Source organism: Paroedura picta, chromosome 5, assembly GCF_049243985.1.
Source record: "Paroedura picta isolate Pp20150507F chromosome 5, Ppicta_v3.0, whole genome shotgun sequence".
NCBI classification, from domain to species: Eukaryota; Metazoa; Chordata; class Lepidosauria; order Squamata; family Gekkonidae; genus Paroedura; species Paroedura picta.
Window position 1 is genome coordinate 55,885,439 of NC_135373.1, and position 15,725 is coordinate 55,901,163.

A 15,725-nucleotide genomic window follows, 5' to 3' on the forward strand; every position below is an offset into this window, starting at 1 on the left:
CCAGAAATTCACAATAAATTTACAACAGCTCCAAAATGCACATTACTTCCATACCTCAAGATAAAGCAACAGTCTCTTCCCCTTTACCATCATCATGTTTCAAACACAAAAGGTCTGGAATATTGAGATGATACATTAGAAATATGTTATTTTACATAAAATGGCCGGTCACTTAAAGGTTATTAGTCTTCAGCAGCCATAAATCTCCAGGCCTTCATAAGATACACAGTAGAATACATATTACATATTCAAAACGAGCTCTCTCTCTCTCTCACACACACACGCACACACAAAGGTACACAGTTTTTATGCCTGACTGTGATCCTATGACTCCAGAAAACAACTCACCTTGGAAAAGCAGTATATTTATCTGTCAAATAAATGAAAGTGTAACAGAACTCAAATCAAGACTTTAGGAACTTTCCTGATGTTTAACTTACAAGGCTTAGTGATAATGTAAACCTAGACAGATTCCACTGTATTTCAACTATCAGAAATTACTGCAGCATCTTAATAGAATAGCCACAGTGTTAGGATTTAGAATAGTTGGGATTCCCAATCTCATTTTTTGCTTCAGAAGATGAAACCAGTATTTGCATATTTGCGCTTTCTGTACATACAGCAGTATCTACAGCAAGTGTCAGCAGCGCAGAGATAATTAAGCCCATTAGCTGAATCTGATCTCCAGAATTCTTAGCTTGATGCAGCAGTCTTGGTGAATGTGCTATCAAGATGACTACTACTTAGAAGTAGGTGAAAATGTACGCTTACACCAACACTTCTTTTCCTCAGTTCAAATGCTTTTGTATTTACATCAGAAGCTATTAAAAAATTTAGCCAGAGAGCCATTCCCATTTCCCATGCCACCCCATCCGGGATGAGGAAATTGTTTCCTGAAGTATACTTCCTCTTCCATGGCCCAGACCTGAAGCAACTTTTAACACCTCATTGGTCTTACACAATTTCCTGTAACCACCTCCTTATATTTCAGGCAGCCCTGCATTGTGACACTGGCTTTGGAGTCTGATTCCAACCTACTGTCAACTCAAAGGACCTGCATAGGCCAGGCTAACCCTACCAAATCAGATCTCAGAAGCTAAGCAGTGTAATCCTTAGTTAGTACTTGGAGAGAACAACACAAAAACAGGTAACTACAACCACCTCTGAACATCTCTTGCCTTGAAAACTCCATGGGGTCACCGTAAGTCAGCTGTGACGATGCAGGGGGAAGGGGCGAGCAAGCTACTAATACAATACAAAAAGTCATGGCCAGATTTCCAGTTGGTTAACCCCAAATCCCCTATTTGCCACAAAAAACCCTGATGTTTCCATATGAAGAGCATCAAAGCTATTACTGGTCTGTCTGATGATGGTCGAGAACGAAGGATGGAAAAAGCTGTTCTTCACAAAGAGGGAACTACCATGAGCCATTTGGACAAACATGGTTACACATCATTTCTATGCAGATTTTTTTACAGCTGCTTTTTTGTAAGGTGAAAGGATGAGAGGATGCAGCTGGAGATTTGGGCTCAGGGGAGAAGAGCCGTTGGGAGCACTGACCCCCACCCCACAGAAATACAAGCGAAGATTTCCAAGGGGGGGGGGAGCAGAAAAGGGAGGGAGAAGCCAGCATTCAAGTGGCTTTTCTGCAGACAGGAAGATAAATCAGCCAGATCACTAGCGGCTAAAGTGGTGTGTGGAAGGAAAGAACAGCCCACCCTCAGGCTCTCCTCTGTTCTTTTGACTTCCTGGGGATGGGAGTGTCCAAGGTTTATTTTATGATTTCTGGACAAGAAATGACAATCACGAACATTAAAAGGGACCCACCATCGCAAATCCCACATTGCATGGAACACAGATAATCCCCTCAATTAAAAAAAATCCCATAGACAGACACCCCTAGCAAGAGGAGAGAAAAGGATGCAGCCCTTCCTTCCTCCCCCACACGGGAAAGAGAGAAAAGACGCCAAAATAGGCTCCGGGATGGAGCGACTGAGGCGCGCCTGACAAGGGGCGGCTCTCGAGCACCTCCCCCCTTCCGCTCACTTGCCCGGGAAAAAGGACAAGATCCCGTCACGCTGAGCAGGGTCGTCCGCTCTTTCCATTATACCTCCACGCAGACGACCGCCCGCTCCCCACCCCTACCATGAAGTCGGTGGCGAAGTTGTCCTCCCCGTTGGGCTCCGTGCTCTTCATCGCCTGGACGCGCTGGATGAATTTCCTCAGGATCTCCTCCTGCTCCATCCTCCCGCCTTAGTCCCCTCCGAGGAGCAGGAGAGACCCAGCTTGAGGAACCGCCCAGCCGCCCGGCTTTCTGGCTGCGGCTTCGCCTTCCGCCGCCGCCCTGGCCCTCTTCCCCAGGCACACCCCCCCCCCCCCGAGAATGGTACGCTCCCCTCAACGCCGCCCGGCCTCCATTCTCTCCCCTCCCTCTCCAGAGCCGCCGCCGCCGCCGCCAGCAGCCAGCCCCTCCCGTCCTTCCTTCCTTCCTTCCTTCCCTCACTAACGCAGCCGCCGCCGCCGCCGAACACTGGAAAGGCGACGCGGGGGCCGCCCCTCTTTTCTACGCAGGCGCAAGAACATCCGCTTGGTCCTTCTCCTCTCTAACATGTTGATTTGCCACGCCCATGTATGCAACCCCACCATTGGGTGTTCATATAGTCGCTTCCTTATGATTGGCTTCCCGGCTTGTCAATCTGTTTGCCTCTGTTTTCTCATCCCCAGCTCCGGAGAAACTTCCTTTTCCCCCTCCCCCCTCCTTTTGTATTCCCTAATGCATTGGTGCTTCCCTTAAGGCTGCGACGTAGGACTTTCGATTCCATTCGGTCGGAGCGGGGGGATCGACGGAGCATGGCAGGATTGAAATCAAGTCGGGAGATTAGTGGCGACACCGATTTCATTGGACAAGACCTGCTTTGCGGACTGGAGGAGTCCCTCTCGCGCATACGTAGAAGCTACTAGCCAAATGTTTGAGAAATATGGGAGTATCAGAGAATGTAAACCATGTTCACTGAAAGGCATGTCCTTTTGGCTTTCACGGACCTTATTTCCAAGCGGGCATGTTTCGGATGAAATCCCTCTTTTCCTGGAATATTATCCCTTCATTCACAATGTACGGACACGTGCTCACCGTCGCTTTTTCAAGTGAATTATAAGATCTGCCATAGTTAGGTTAATGGTTTTTAAGTCATGCATACTGCCCTGTTTAGATCTGGATGGGTTTTCTCAGTTTATAAAACAATACAATAAAAACCAGTATTTTTAATGTGTTTAGGGTTGCTTTGGGGTCAGGCGAGGTCAGGGGATCTCCAAGAACTCGAATTGATCTCTAGACTGCAGAGATAACTTCCCCTTGAAGAAATGTCAGCATTGGAGGGTGGACTCTTGCAATATATCACTGTTGAGTCCCCTGTCTTTCCCCAAACTACTATTCCCAAACACCCCCGCTCCCAGATTTCCAGAAATTTCCCCAACTGGAACTGGCAACTTTGCCAGAAATGGATTGGGAGGAAACAAAATCTGGGGGAAACCCCCTTGACTACCTGCCCCGGAGGAAATAGAAAACCTTCCCCATTAGCAGGGCATCACACACAGATTGGCCAGACTGCCTTAATGGCCAATCAGCGCTGGATGATTCTTATAACATAAAACAAATCCAGGATTGTATGGTCATTAGAATATTAAAGGAGGACCTCAAAGACTCAAGTTCCTGTCCCCACTTGGCCTGGGTCGGTCACTCTAACCTGCCTCACAGAGTGGTTGTGACTACAAAATAGAGCATTCATGCTGTCCCAACCTCCTTGGAGGAAAGGCAGGATTAAAATAGTATGTTTGTAATCAATAGGAATCAGTCAGCTTTAAGAAAATCTAGAGTCTGCTTCTTCTGCAGGGATACAAGTACAATTGTATGGAGCGTGCGCTTCAAATTTTGTGTATGCTGATTAGACTGTATAGTTTTTAAGGTGAATACATACATACATTAATTTTATCCTGGCCCCATGAGAAGCCAAGGTCAGCTTGAACAAAATACATACATTTTATTTATACACTTTATCCCATTATATGGTCATAGAATAATAGAGTTGGAAGGGACCTCATGGGTCATCTAGTCCAGGGTCCTAGTGAATACATTGAATGCACCTGTAAAAAACTATAATATGAAGACTCAAAGGTCTCTTCAGAGCTGCAATCCTCCATATATTTAGTTGGGAGTAAAGTATTGTTCGCATATGCTTTTTCATCAAGTACTGATTTGAATATGCAAATAGACCTAGAAATAACACCACAGACAGCATTTTCGTAGTTCCTCTCATCATTTTAGTGGAGTGCTTTGGAATAGAGTCAGTTCAAGTCAACTGCTTGGGAAGAAAATCCAATGTTGTACATGCATGTATGAACAAGTGCTTAAAGTCCCATACATCCAGATAAAAAAGTATAGGGTTCGACTACAAACATCATATTTTGAACATTTTAAAACTGATAGGTATGAATAATGTAGCAACCTGATTATTACACCAGACTAATGTTTCATCCGATCTCAGCTTTCCCCACAGAAAAGTGGTGGAATTCTGAAGTTCTGTGTTTGTTGTGTATATACACGAGAAAGCACATAACAGGCTACAAAAGTTGGTGTCCCTCTCAACCCAAACATATACTATTTTTTTTCGAAGTTACTAGCTCCCATGATTGCAAAGCACAATTTTAACATAGGTCAAGAGTCAGAAAAATGTCATTGGGCTGGTTTTCCACAGATCAGGTGACAGAGTTTATATTTCTGTACAAATTCCTGAGTAATCACCCACAGCATCCAGTCTCTCCCCTGAGGGCTCTGGCTTACCCTATTATCTGTATCTTTCCTTTATTATTAAGCTCATATATGACCAAAGGTCTTGAGCATAAAACCAATAAATCAAAACAGGTAAAACAAGTATTACATAGCCTGCCAGAACAGACAAGAAGAAAACACAGAACAATGAAAGAACATATATCTCTTAGAAATCTAAAAACACATTGGATAATAATATATAATGTATATATATATAGTTCTCAATGGTCAGCTGAATGAAACAAATTTTAGCACTATTTTAATGAGGCCACTATTGTCAGATATTTATCTCAGGTTATTTCTGGATCAAAATCCACCCAGGGCTTATCAGGAAGCTATTTATTTAATATCATTATAAGAAAAATATTCAATAACAGACATGGGGAATTTCTGCACAAGGTTAAAAATAGTATTACGCCAGCTGAGTGGTGTAACACTGCTTATAATTGCGCTTCCTGCCCCTTCCTCACCTTTTTTGCTGTCTTGCTCTTCTCTGCAGCCATTTTGCACTTCTCCCCCTCCACATATGCCACTGGAAATGGCGGAAGAGAACAACGCAATTTATACGTGATACTCTTCTGCCTGTCAGACATGCCAGGCAGCCAATCCCCTTTCTCCATGCTTTGAATGGCCCGCGATACCCACTAGTTCTCCATTGAAATGCCTAAGCATCTAATCATAGATGCATAGTGCTTCCTTATTGCCACCGCTTATAGAATCATGATGTTTGCTTTTAAAAATAAATCTCATTCCTTATGGGGGGGAAGCTTAGAGAGGCATGCTTTGTGCTACAACTTTTTAGGAAAATTTTTTTTTGCTTAGCCTGCACAATTGAACACCTATTCATTGCTCCAGGCAGTTCACGTGAAAAAAACACTCCTGCTATCACTGCCTCCCCTCTCACATGCGCACACACGCACATGCTACCCATTGAGGGCTCGCTGCCGCTGCCTCCCCTCCCCGCATGCACACACATATACTCTATGGAGTTCCCTTGCTGCAAATGGCAGAGGCACCTGCCTGGGGGCTTTTCTCACTGGCTGGCTGTCTCTTGCCGTGGACTTGCAGCTCCTCGCCCTGCCTCCCCCGAGGAAAAAAAGATTTCTGCCATTGACTGCACGCTTGTCCACCTTTTCCTTCTTGCAAGATGTCAAACATTTTGAAAAAGACATTCCCATCCCCAGAAGATGGGGGCGGGAACAAGAGCTGGATGAGGCAGGCACCTTTGGCACATTTGAGCCTCCATGCCTTTCTTTGGCTGCTAGCTGCTCTCCATTAGGTAGCTCTACAAATGTTGGTGAATGCACTTTTTGGGATTCACCAACTAGCACTTTAAAATGGAGGATGTAAAGGATGTACTGCCCAGATGCTGCGTGTTGGGACATCATGTGGAGGGGCCTGAATATAATGACTACTAACGGTAAGTGTTACACTATATTTAAAGGGTGCAGAAATGCTCATGAAGTTATGGAGTTCAATATGGCCAAAACAACTTCATTACAGATGTAATGTTTGCAGATGATAGTGCCATATTTGCTGATACAGATGCAGAGGCTTCTAACATCCTATGACATTGTCTGCATTGCCTAATCTTACAACTTAAAAATAAATGTGGACAAAACCAAAGTCATAACCGCAGATGGATCACCGACAAATGTATACCTCAGTGGAGCCCAAATTGAGCAAGTAAAATAATTTAAATACTTAAACTCATTGGTGCAAGAAAAAGTAACATCTATCACTGACGTCCACAATAGGATTGGCCAAGCAACATCAGCATTTGCCACACTCAAATGGGCCTCTGGAAGAAGACAAACATCTTTCTCAAGACCAAAGTTCATCTATTCTGGACACTAATCCTACCAATCCTCAGAGACATGGACTTTACTAAAACCTGACATAAACAAACTCAAGACCTCCCAAATGCAATGCCTGAAGCAGATTCTGGGTTTCTATGTGATCATAATTGAAATGAGACAATTCATTAAAAATGTGACACCAGCCACAGATTAAAGAACAAATCCAAAAGCGCAGACTGCAATGGTTTGGCCATGTCTGCAGAACGAACACCAGCAGACTGCCTCATAAACTCCTGTGGTGAGAACGATCAACTGAATGGAAGATCACATCAAAATCACAAGATGTCATAGTCCCATTGTATACGGCACTGGTCAGACCACACTTGGAGTACTGTGTGCAGTTCTGGAGGCCTCAGTTCAAGAAGGACGTAGATAAAATTGAAAGGGTACAGAGGAGAGCGACAAAAATGATCTGGGGCCAAGGGACCAAGCCCTATGAAGATAGGTTGTGGGACTTGGGAATGTTCAGCCTGGAGAAAAGGAGGTTGAGAGGGGACATGATAGCCCTCTTTAAGTATTTGAAAGGTTGTCACTTGGCTGCAGAGGAGAGGACACGCAGTAATGGGTTTAAACTTCAAGTACAACGATATAGGCTAGATATCAGGAAAAAAAAATTCACAGTCAGAGTAGTTCAGCAGTGGAATAGGCTGCCTAAGGAGGTGGTGAGCTCCCCCTCACTGGCAGTCTTCAAGCAAAGGTTGGATACACACTTTTCTTGGATGCTTTAGGATGCTTAGGGCTAATCCTGCGTTGAGCAGGGGGTTGGACTAGATGGCCTGTATGGCCCCTTCCAACTCTATGATTCTATGATCCAATGACTGGTGCTAAAGAAAACATGGCTTAAACAGATCGAGGAAGACCTTAGAAACCAGCAATTGACTATCCATATGGCCCAAATAACTGCCATCAATCACCAAGATTGGGAACATATTATAAACAAGACAAAAAATCCAGGGACACGTACAGCAGCGTATCGGACAAGAGGACAACCTGCTCCACCAATCACCAGCTGAAGGATAAAAAAAGAAGAAAGAAGCAGGGAGCTCATATCTGGTCAGAGTAGGAGCAATCCAAAGAGCCCTGGGGACAGTCCACTGATCACAGAATAACAGAAGGTGGTCTATATCCTCTATTTCATCAGATACACAGACACAGAAGCAGTCTGAGAATACAGTTGTAGCAAATAACCCTCTCAGTTTTGCTGTCAGCAGGGCATTCAGCCTGGCAAGCATAAAAGCACGCCTGCGGCTAGGGAGTGTAAGGTGTTTCAAGTATGAGGGAAGGGTCATACTGGAAGGAATCCCCAGTGCAAAAGTGTAACATACACGCCTTGCCCAAATTAGTTTGCTGGCACGGTCAAGGTCAATCACCTTCATCCTGATCAGCTTCAGTGCTTCTTGGTAAGTCATATTCTTCGGGATTGCAAAATAAAAGGATACTGTTAGGGGATTTTATTGTGTTTTTATCGACGTCTGTAAGCCACCATGAGACATTTGTGAGTGGTGGTATACAAATATAATAATTATAAATAAACTAGCCTCAAAGCCTGTTCATAAGAACGGGCTTTGAAAGGGTCCTCCCCGTCAGCGTCCCAGCTGCTTTCCAGGCCAGTAGGAAGCACTGAGGGTGAGGGGGGGAGAGGGAGCGCTTCCCAGGGGCCTTACAAGCACACCTGGTGCCTCTGTGAGGCCCCGGGTGTGCTTTCCAGGCATTTGGGAAGTGCTCCCTCTCCCCCCCTCCCCACGGCCGGATGGCTTCCTGAGGGCCTGGCAAGCATACCCGGAGAGGTCCCGGGTGTGCTTTGCAGGCCTTTGGGGACCGGCCCGTCTCCCCCACCCCTCCCTCCTGTGGCTTCTTACCTGGGGCCCTGCAAGTGGAGCAGCGGAGTCACAGACGTGCCTGGCTCTAACAGCCAGGCAAGGGGTGAGGGCTTTGTGAGGGAGGGCGGGAGCTGTAGGGGCAGGGCCAATCAGAGTGCAGTCCCTGATTGGCCCTGGAGAGGCCGGACCATTAGTCCGCCAAGGCTGTTTCACAATTATTAGGAGGCACCAAATAGATAAGATAAACTCTACACACCTCTCCCAAGCACTTCTAAAATCTTCCTCTAAAAAGTTTAGACCCCGCCCCCTTGAGCACTGGGTACTTAAAAAAGGACTTTCAATCTCAGATTAAAGGCAACAATCCAAGCCCTAGACTGGGACAAGTACTGTGCAAACTCTTAAATGCAATTCCTGCAGTGTAGATTGGCACTCCGGCCATCTGTCCAAAGAACTGAAGAATTGTTTGGTCTGTGCACAGTCCTTGTACAGGATCCAGATGTAGTAACTCTCAGCTAGGGATGCCAGCCTCCAGATGGGACCTGGGGGTCCCCTGGAATTACAGCTCTTTTCCATTGTGTGTGAATTTAGCAAGGCCATCATAGACCAGACAGATGAGCAAAAAAACACTCTGTCCTCCTGACTCCTCTCTGGGTTGGAGAGAGAGAGTATAATCCTTCCTCAAACTGGAGTAATCCCTCTAGAACTCTGGAGTAACTCAGTTTGAGAATGACAGGTCTAGGGCATGGCCTTTTTTGGGGGGAAATCATTATATTAGATTTCTCAATTTAAAGATAGTCCCTTCTTGACCCAATAAGCAATAAACACATTTAATGCCCTACAAAGACCAACTTCCAATCTAGATATAGCTCTGTATCATCTGCATAAAGCAGAACGGGGGTTCCTTAGCCAACCAGTGTAGGTACATGAAGTGCAAATTTTTGAAGGCAAGGAATCATGTAATTTCCATAAAGATTAAAAAGTAAAGGATTAAAAATATTGTTTAACTCCTTTTGATAGGGGGATAGGAGCAGTCAGTTGGCCCTCTAGTCCACAGCAAATTTGTGCTGTTGGATGCTCATACGATTTTTAAAAGTAGCCAGAAAAGCCTTTTATCTGTGTCTGTTTTACCCAGTTTCGCCCACAGCCGACATCTTGGGACTAAATTGAAAGCAGTCCTAAGAACCATAAATGCTGCATAGAAATGGTCTCCTGGGACAAAAGGTTATTTGTCAGCTAGATAGTACAATGTGAGACAATGATTTAAGACTGAAACATCCCTCCTAGATCCTGCTTGTTTAGGATGCAATATAAATTCTGGCTCTACCCAGTTCAGAAGTTTGGAATACAGAAAGGCTGCATATACCTTGCCTGTTGTTGACAACAAGCTAATGGGCCATTAGTTTGTAGGATCATTCTTGGTCCCTTTTTATATACATAGGAACTATTACTGCATGCTTCCAAGCTGCTGGAATAATTCCTGAGGTATTATTTTGGGTAAAAAGAGAGACCAACACCATTACAAATCGATTTTCGAAAGGACAACTAGTATTTAATCAGGCCCAGGAGGATTGCCTGATTGTATTTGCTTAATTAGAGAGCTGACTGTCTCCAGAAGAACCGGATGCAATGAGTCAGTTTGAGGAGGTTCAACATGAACCCATTCAGAGTCAGATCCAGGGCCTTTGCAAAGCTAGAAGTAAAATGTTCTCAGGTCCCATGAGCAATACATGATGGAATACTGGACACTACAAATAGGCTATTATTAACAATGTTCCAGCAGGTCCGTGACTCACTATTATTGATAGCAGAGAGAAGAATCTTCCATCATTTACATAAAGCAAGCCACTTTTTAAGCTTTATCAGGGTTCTAAAAGCATACTTCAGTGCTATTAAATCTGTAAAATGAGGGTGTAAATTAATGTTTCTAAAAAGATGAACTTTAGCTCTGATATCAAATTATCAAATTAAGTATTACTTCAAACAGTCCTAGAAGGTGCTGACAATTTTGTACAGACTGACTTGAGATTCAGGCCCATTCCACACAAAGATCAATGTGGCAAATTGCTTGCAGAAAGAAATAACGGAATTTAAAATAGTGGAATTCGGCGTAACGCATACCTGCCTTTGTAGTGGAATCCAGTAGCGTTTCAATCGTTTCCCACAGGTTTCCGGTCTCGCCAAAAATCGCTAGAAAGGAAGCAATTTTTTCCATGCTTTGTCCCGCCTCTGGCCATCAATCAAATGAACAGCCAATGGGCTGTTGTTATGCTCCGGAAAAGCCCCTTTCCCTTAAGAACAGGGTTTTTAAAAAAGAAAAACATATATTGCAACGAATATGCATTGATTCCTTGCTTCCTCCTAATGTAGAGACCCATCGAGCTGGCAGCTGGTGTGTGAGCTGCCAATTCATCGTTGTCACGCTCCCCCGAGTGAAAAAAAAATCTCCCCCCCGTGCACGGGTGCGATTTTCGGCCGAAAATAAAGGGAACTTGCAAACGGGGCTGTGTTGTGCTTGGTGACTTAGGGGAGCTTTAAAGCAGCTCTGTGGAGGGACTGCAGCCGGAGAAGCCTCGCTGGGTGAATGAAGGCTCATCGGCTCATTGCTCTCCGCTCGCTCCAAGAAAAAAAAATGGTGATCGCTTCACTGGAAGTTCAGAGGAGAGAGCCAGGGGGAGGGACTTTGCTGAAACCGCAACGATGGGAATGCACAGAACTTTTTCGCTAGTGTTGCAGATTGTTTGCAAGAGTGTAGCACTTTTCGGAGGGTGAATCCACTTTTCTGGATTCCCCTTTAAGCGCTACAACGAATCGCTTTTTGCGGATCGGTTTCAGGAGTGTGGCAGATTGTGCGCGACATCATGCATAACTGCAAATTAGTAGCGTTTACAATTTGCCACACTTCTGCTACATTTAACTTGTGCGGAATGGGCCCCAAAATATTAGATAGTAGTTCTATCATTCCTATTGTATCCCTCTGTTTTGTAAGTTTCATAAACGGGAGCCTACAGTCCTTGGAATACATAATATTAGTTACTGCAGGGATTAACTCTAAGTGGCTTCCAGGTTTTTACTCCCTACGGTAGCTCTAATAAGGGGCCAGATGACAAGAAGCAATCTAATGACAGTGAAATAGCAAATTGCAAAGGACAACGATCACCTCTGTAACAATCCTATGGGATCTAATTCTCTGTACCCATTTAAAATGACTAGGCCATGGTTTAATACAAAATTAAATCTCTGCTTGCCAGCAGAATTAATCTTAAAGTGTTTAGATGCCCTTTCATATAAATATGGATATGATAGCTCATTCAAAAATTCCATTGGCCCTGATGCAAGGAGAGCTGCATTATTCCACCCAGTACAGGCATTAACATTGCCTGCTAAAATAAAAAGCAGGGCTCTGGAGTATTGTTCAATAACCATATCCAAAATGCTACCATTTTATTCCAGACTCCCAAAATTTCACTGTGGGATCTTAATGGGGGGAGGTAGATTGCAATAATTAAGAAGGAAAATCATAGAAACGTCAATAGCACTACCAGTACAAACTGTAAGGAGGCAGTTAAACTTAAATGGGAGCAATTTAGTGTTGTCAAAACTAAACAAAACTAAAGTCCTGACTTTAGAGGAACTAGACTGGGCATCCACGATGTAAGCCTGGTACATGAACTGCTTCCCTACCCCAAGTTTCTTGAATCAAAATAACCTAGAAATCTGCTAGGTAAGATTTAATTCTAGAGTCCCTCAGCCTATCCATATAGCAGAATATTCAGATACAGAGGTAGCTGCTCTCTCATAAGCTAAAGAACCCTGGCAAATCTGATAACATTTTCAGTCATTCTCCTAACCAGTCATTTGTCTCTAGCAGACAAGAGGATGGAAAGAATCCTACCAAGAAAACCATGTGAAGATTTGAATATGTGAAGCTTCCTTATAGTGAGCAAGAGCATTCCTCAGTCTCCACTTGCATGGTGTTGAGTCATATATCTACATTTTATACGTATCTTATCTTATTTAACATTATAATGTTGTTTAAAGTAAAACAATCATGTTATACATGTTTCCTATTGATTGCATTCTGTTTCCAGAGCACAGAATGTAGGACTTCTTTGTCTATAAAGTTGCAATGCTTTGGACGTTTATATCTGGAGGGGGGTAGTAAGCTGCTTTAGGTCCCCATTGGGGTGAAGGGCAATGTATAAATCTAGTAAGTATAAATAAATGAAATCAGGAGGGCTTGTATCCTGTCTTTCTGCCAGAATGAGCCAGTACCCAAGGCACTGTATAATGCCATAAAAACAGAGATCTGTATGATTGATTGTTTTTAAAGAGCCCAGGTTGCCTTTTGTAAACTTTGCAACATTGCCCAAGAAGTGTGATGGAGTTTAATAGAGCTGTCAGTTCCAGTCTGGGAAATTCCTGGAAGTTTGGACGAAGATCCTAGAGAGGGTAAGGTTTGAGAATGGGAGGGACCTCAGCAAAGTGTAATACCATAGAGTCTGCCCTCCATAGCAGCCATTTTCTCCAGGGGAACTCATCTCTGTAATCTGAAGATCAGTTGTAACTTCAGGAAATTTCAGGCCCCACCCACAGGTAGGCAATCATGATACAAGTCCTTACCTTTGATGTTCTGTAGCTATGTATGGTCTCTTTTGTGAAATCTTGCTTCAGACTGGTCTTATGCCTGTTCACATAGAACTGAACTGAATGGGCTGACTTCCACGTTAAGTGGCCTGTATCCAACTACAGAGTTCCTTCAGCTGAAACAGCATCTTTCTTTCTTTCTTTCTTTCTTTCTTTCTTTCTTTCTTTCTTTCTTTCTTTCTTTCTTTCTTTCTTTCTTTCTTTCTTTCTTTCTTTCTTTCTTTCTTTCGATATACCACCCTCCCTTGTGGTTCAGGGTGGTTTACATAAAACAAAACAATACAGATAATTCAGTAATTGAAAAATAAACAATGCAGAGATAACAAAAGAACAATATAATGGAGCAGTAAAATGATGGTAAGAACATTAAACCATACTGAGGTGGAGTATAGCAGTATAGCATACTGAGGTGGAGGCAGTGATTTTTGCCAGTTCCTTCCTCCCACTGCAGAACCCCACTTTCCCCTCTATGCTGTTCTCCCAGGGACAAATTGAGGGCAGGCCTCAATAGACTATTGATGGAGGAGGAAGCAGGAAAGCCCCTTTCCATGAATTTCACCAGGATTATTAACTTCCAGATGGTAGCAAGAGATCTCTTGGGCTCACAACTGATCTCCAGGTGACAGAGATAAGTTCCTCCAGAGAAAATGATGATTTTGGAAGGTAGACTCTGTGGAATTATACAGTTCTGAATCCCTCCCTCTCCAGACTCTACCCCCTTCCCCTAATCCCTCCCTCTCCAGACTCCACCCCCAAAATCTCCAGGAATTTCTCAACATGGCACTCGCAACCCTAAGTAATTACCCTTGTTATCCAGTTTGCATTGTCACATTTAACAAGTACTTTGGCATACAGATTTCTTTGTTGGAAAATACAACATTTCAGCTGGTGTCACAAAATTCACAAGCTAGAACCATAGAGTTGGAAGGGACCACCTGCAACATCTAGTCCAACCCTCTGCACAATGCAGGAACTCACAGCTACCTGTCTACTCATAGTGACCCCAATTTCATGTCTCACGTACTCTCTGACTTCTAAAGAGAGTCAGCTTGGTGTAATGCTTAAAAGAGTCTAGTCTGGAAAAATGCGTTTGATTCTCCACTCCTCCACATGAAGAATTCTCCAGATGCCCTTGGGGCAGTTACAGTTTTTTCAGAGCTCTCTCAGACTCACCTGTTTCACAGGTGAGAGGAAAAGCAGGTGAGAGGAAAAGCAGGCAATTGTAAGCCACTTAGACACTTCTTTGGCTAGTAAAAAGTGGGGTCCATAAAAACAGCTCTTCTTTTTCTCTTCAAGGCAGCTGGGTGACAGGGTGGTTGTGATGCAGGATATGGAACTAGGATGTAAACTAGACAACTTCCCCATCCAGAAACTTCAATTAAAAATAAATATGTTCACTAAAAGGTGACTTATTAAAGCCTTATTGGTTAAAGAGTAAGATATAAAACAGTTCAAAGGCATTTAGAGTTAGATTATAATATAAAATTTTAATTGCACAAAATGAATGCTGCTCAGTTAAGATGAAATACAAAAGTATAGCAAAATAAATCAACATAATGGTTATTAAATGAATGCTAGTAGCTAAGTACCAATCTTGACATATCTCTGAGTTCTTTTGAGCATTTAACCGTGCTCAGGAATGCAACATCATTATCATGGATAAAACAAACTAAAGGCATGGTGATTGACAATTGAAAAATTAATAAAAAATAAGATGTTGTCATACTCAGATTCACAACCCATACCTATAACACTAGTATAACAAGCACAAGTTGCACTGGTTATACAACTCTGGACCTTTCACTGTGCACCTTTGACCACTCTTACAGCAACAGTTATCACAGCCCAGAAATCATACACATTGCAGAGGGAACTGTTTCAAAGAGCTGACAAAACAAAACAACCGAAAGCACCAGAGGTAAGCAATTGCCAAAATTGCTTGTACAGGTATTTTGCCAATATCCAGCTGGAGCGTGGAGATCTCTCGGAATTATAACTGGTCTCCAGATTGCATAGATCAGTTATCCTGGGGAACACAGTTGCTTTGGAGGTTGGTCTCCTATGGTTGGTATATAAGCAGAGTTTGCACTGTAGTCCCAGGGAACTCCCAATCTTCTCAGCTACCTGGAATGTTGGCTTCCCAAGTTCACTAGATAGGTAAATGGAGGCTCTCTAATGGGTTGCAATCAGTACAGAGTGTTAATGGGTATAATGACTTCCATCTGCAAAGCATTACTGTATCAGTTCTTCCTTCCAATGGCAGCCTGAAATGCCCCCCCCTCCAATCCTATTTCCAGGGATCCCCACTCTTCTCAGAAGCAGGATTTGGGGGAGCATTTCAGGTTGTCACAGGAGAGCAAGCTGAGGATGTTATATTCCACAGGCAGAAGTCATCACTGCTATGGAAACACCGCTAGATCCAATCCAGTATCTTCTATCAAAGGTGTCATATATCCAAAGATCTGCCTATATCATATACTGACCATATGTGACTATATCAACAGAAAATACTTCTTGGCCTATGCATAGATGTCACCTGTTTATGTATTGTGTTTATGTAAAGTGTATTGTCTTGGT

The 15,725-nt window shown here is 43.5% G+C and overlaps 1 protein-coding gene across 2 annotated transcripts in view; it reads right to left on the minus strand.

The window, feature by feature from the left end:
* Positions 1–2,411, minus strand: part of PTPN12 (protein tyrosine phosphatase non-receptor type 12) — a 54,173-nt gene extending 51,762 nt beyond the window's left edge. The window contains exon 1 of one of the 2 annotated variants that reach the window (XM_077338058.1): positions 2,146–2,411. In XM_077338058.1, the coding sequence (XP_077194173.1) occupies positions 2,146–2,244 (99 nt within the window). In that variant the 5' untranslated portion in view covers positions 2,245–2,411. The remainder of the gene's footprint in view (positions 1–2,145) is intronic. The other variant, XM_077338059.1, reaches the window with a different exon arrangement.
* Positions 2,412–15,725: the final 13,314 nt, after the last annotated feature.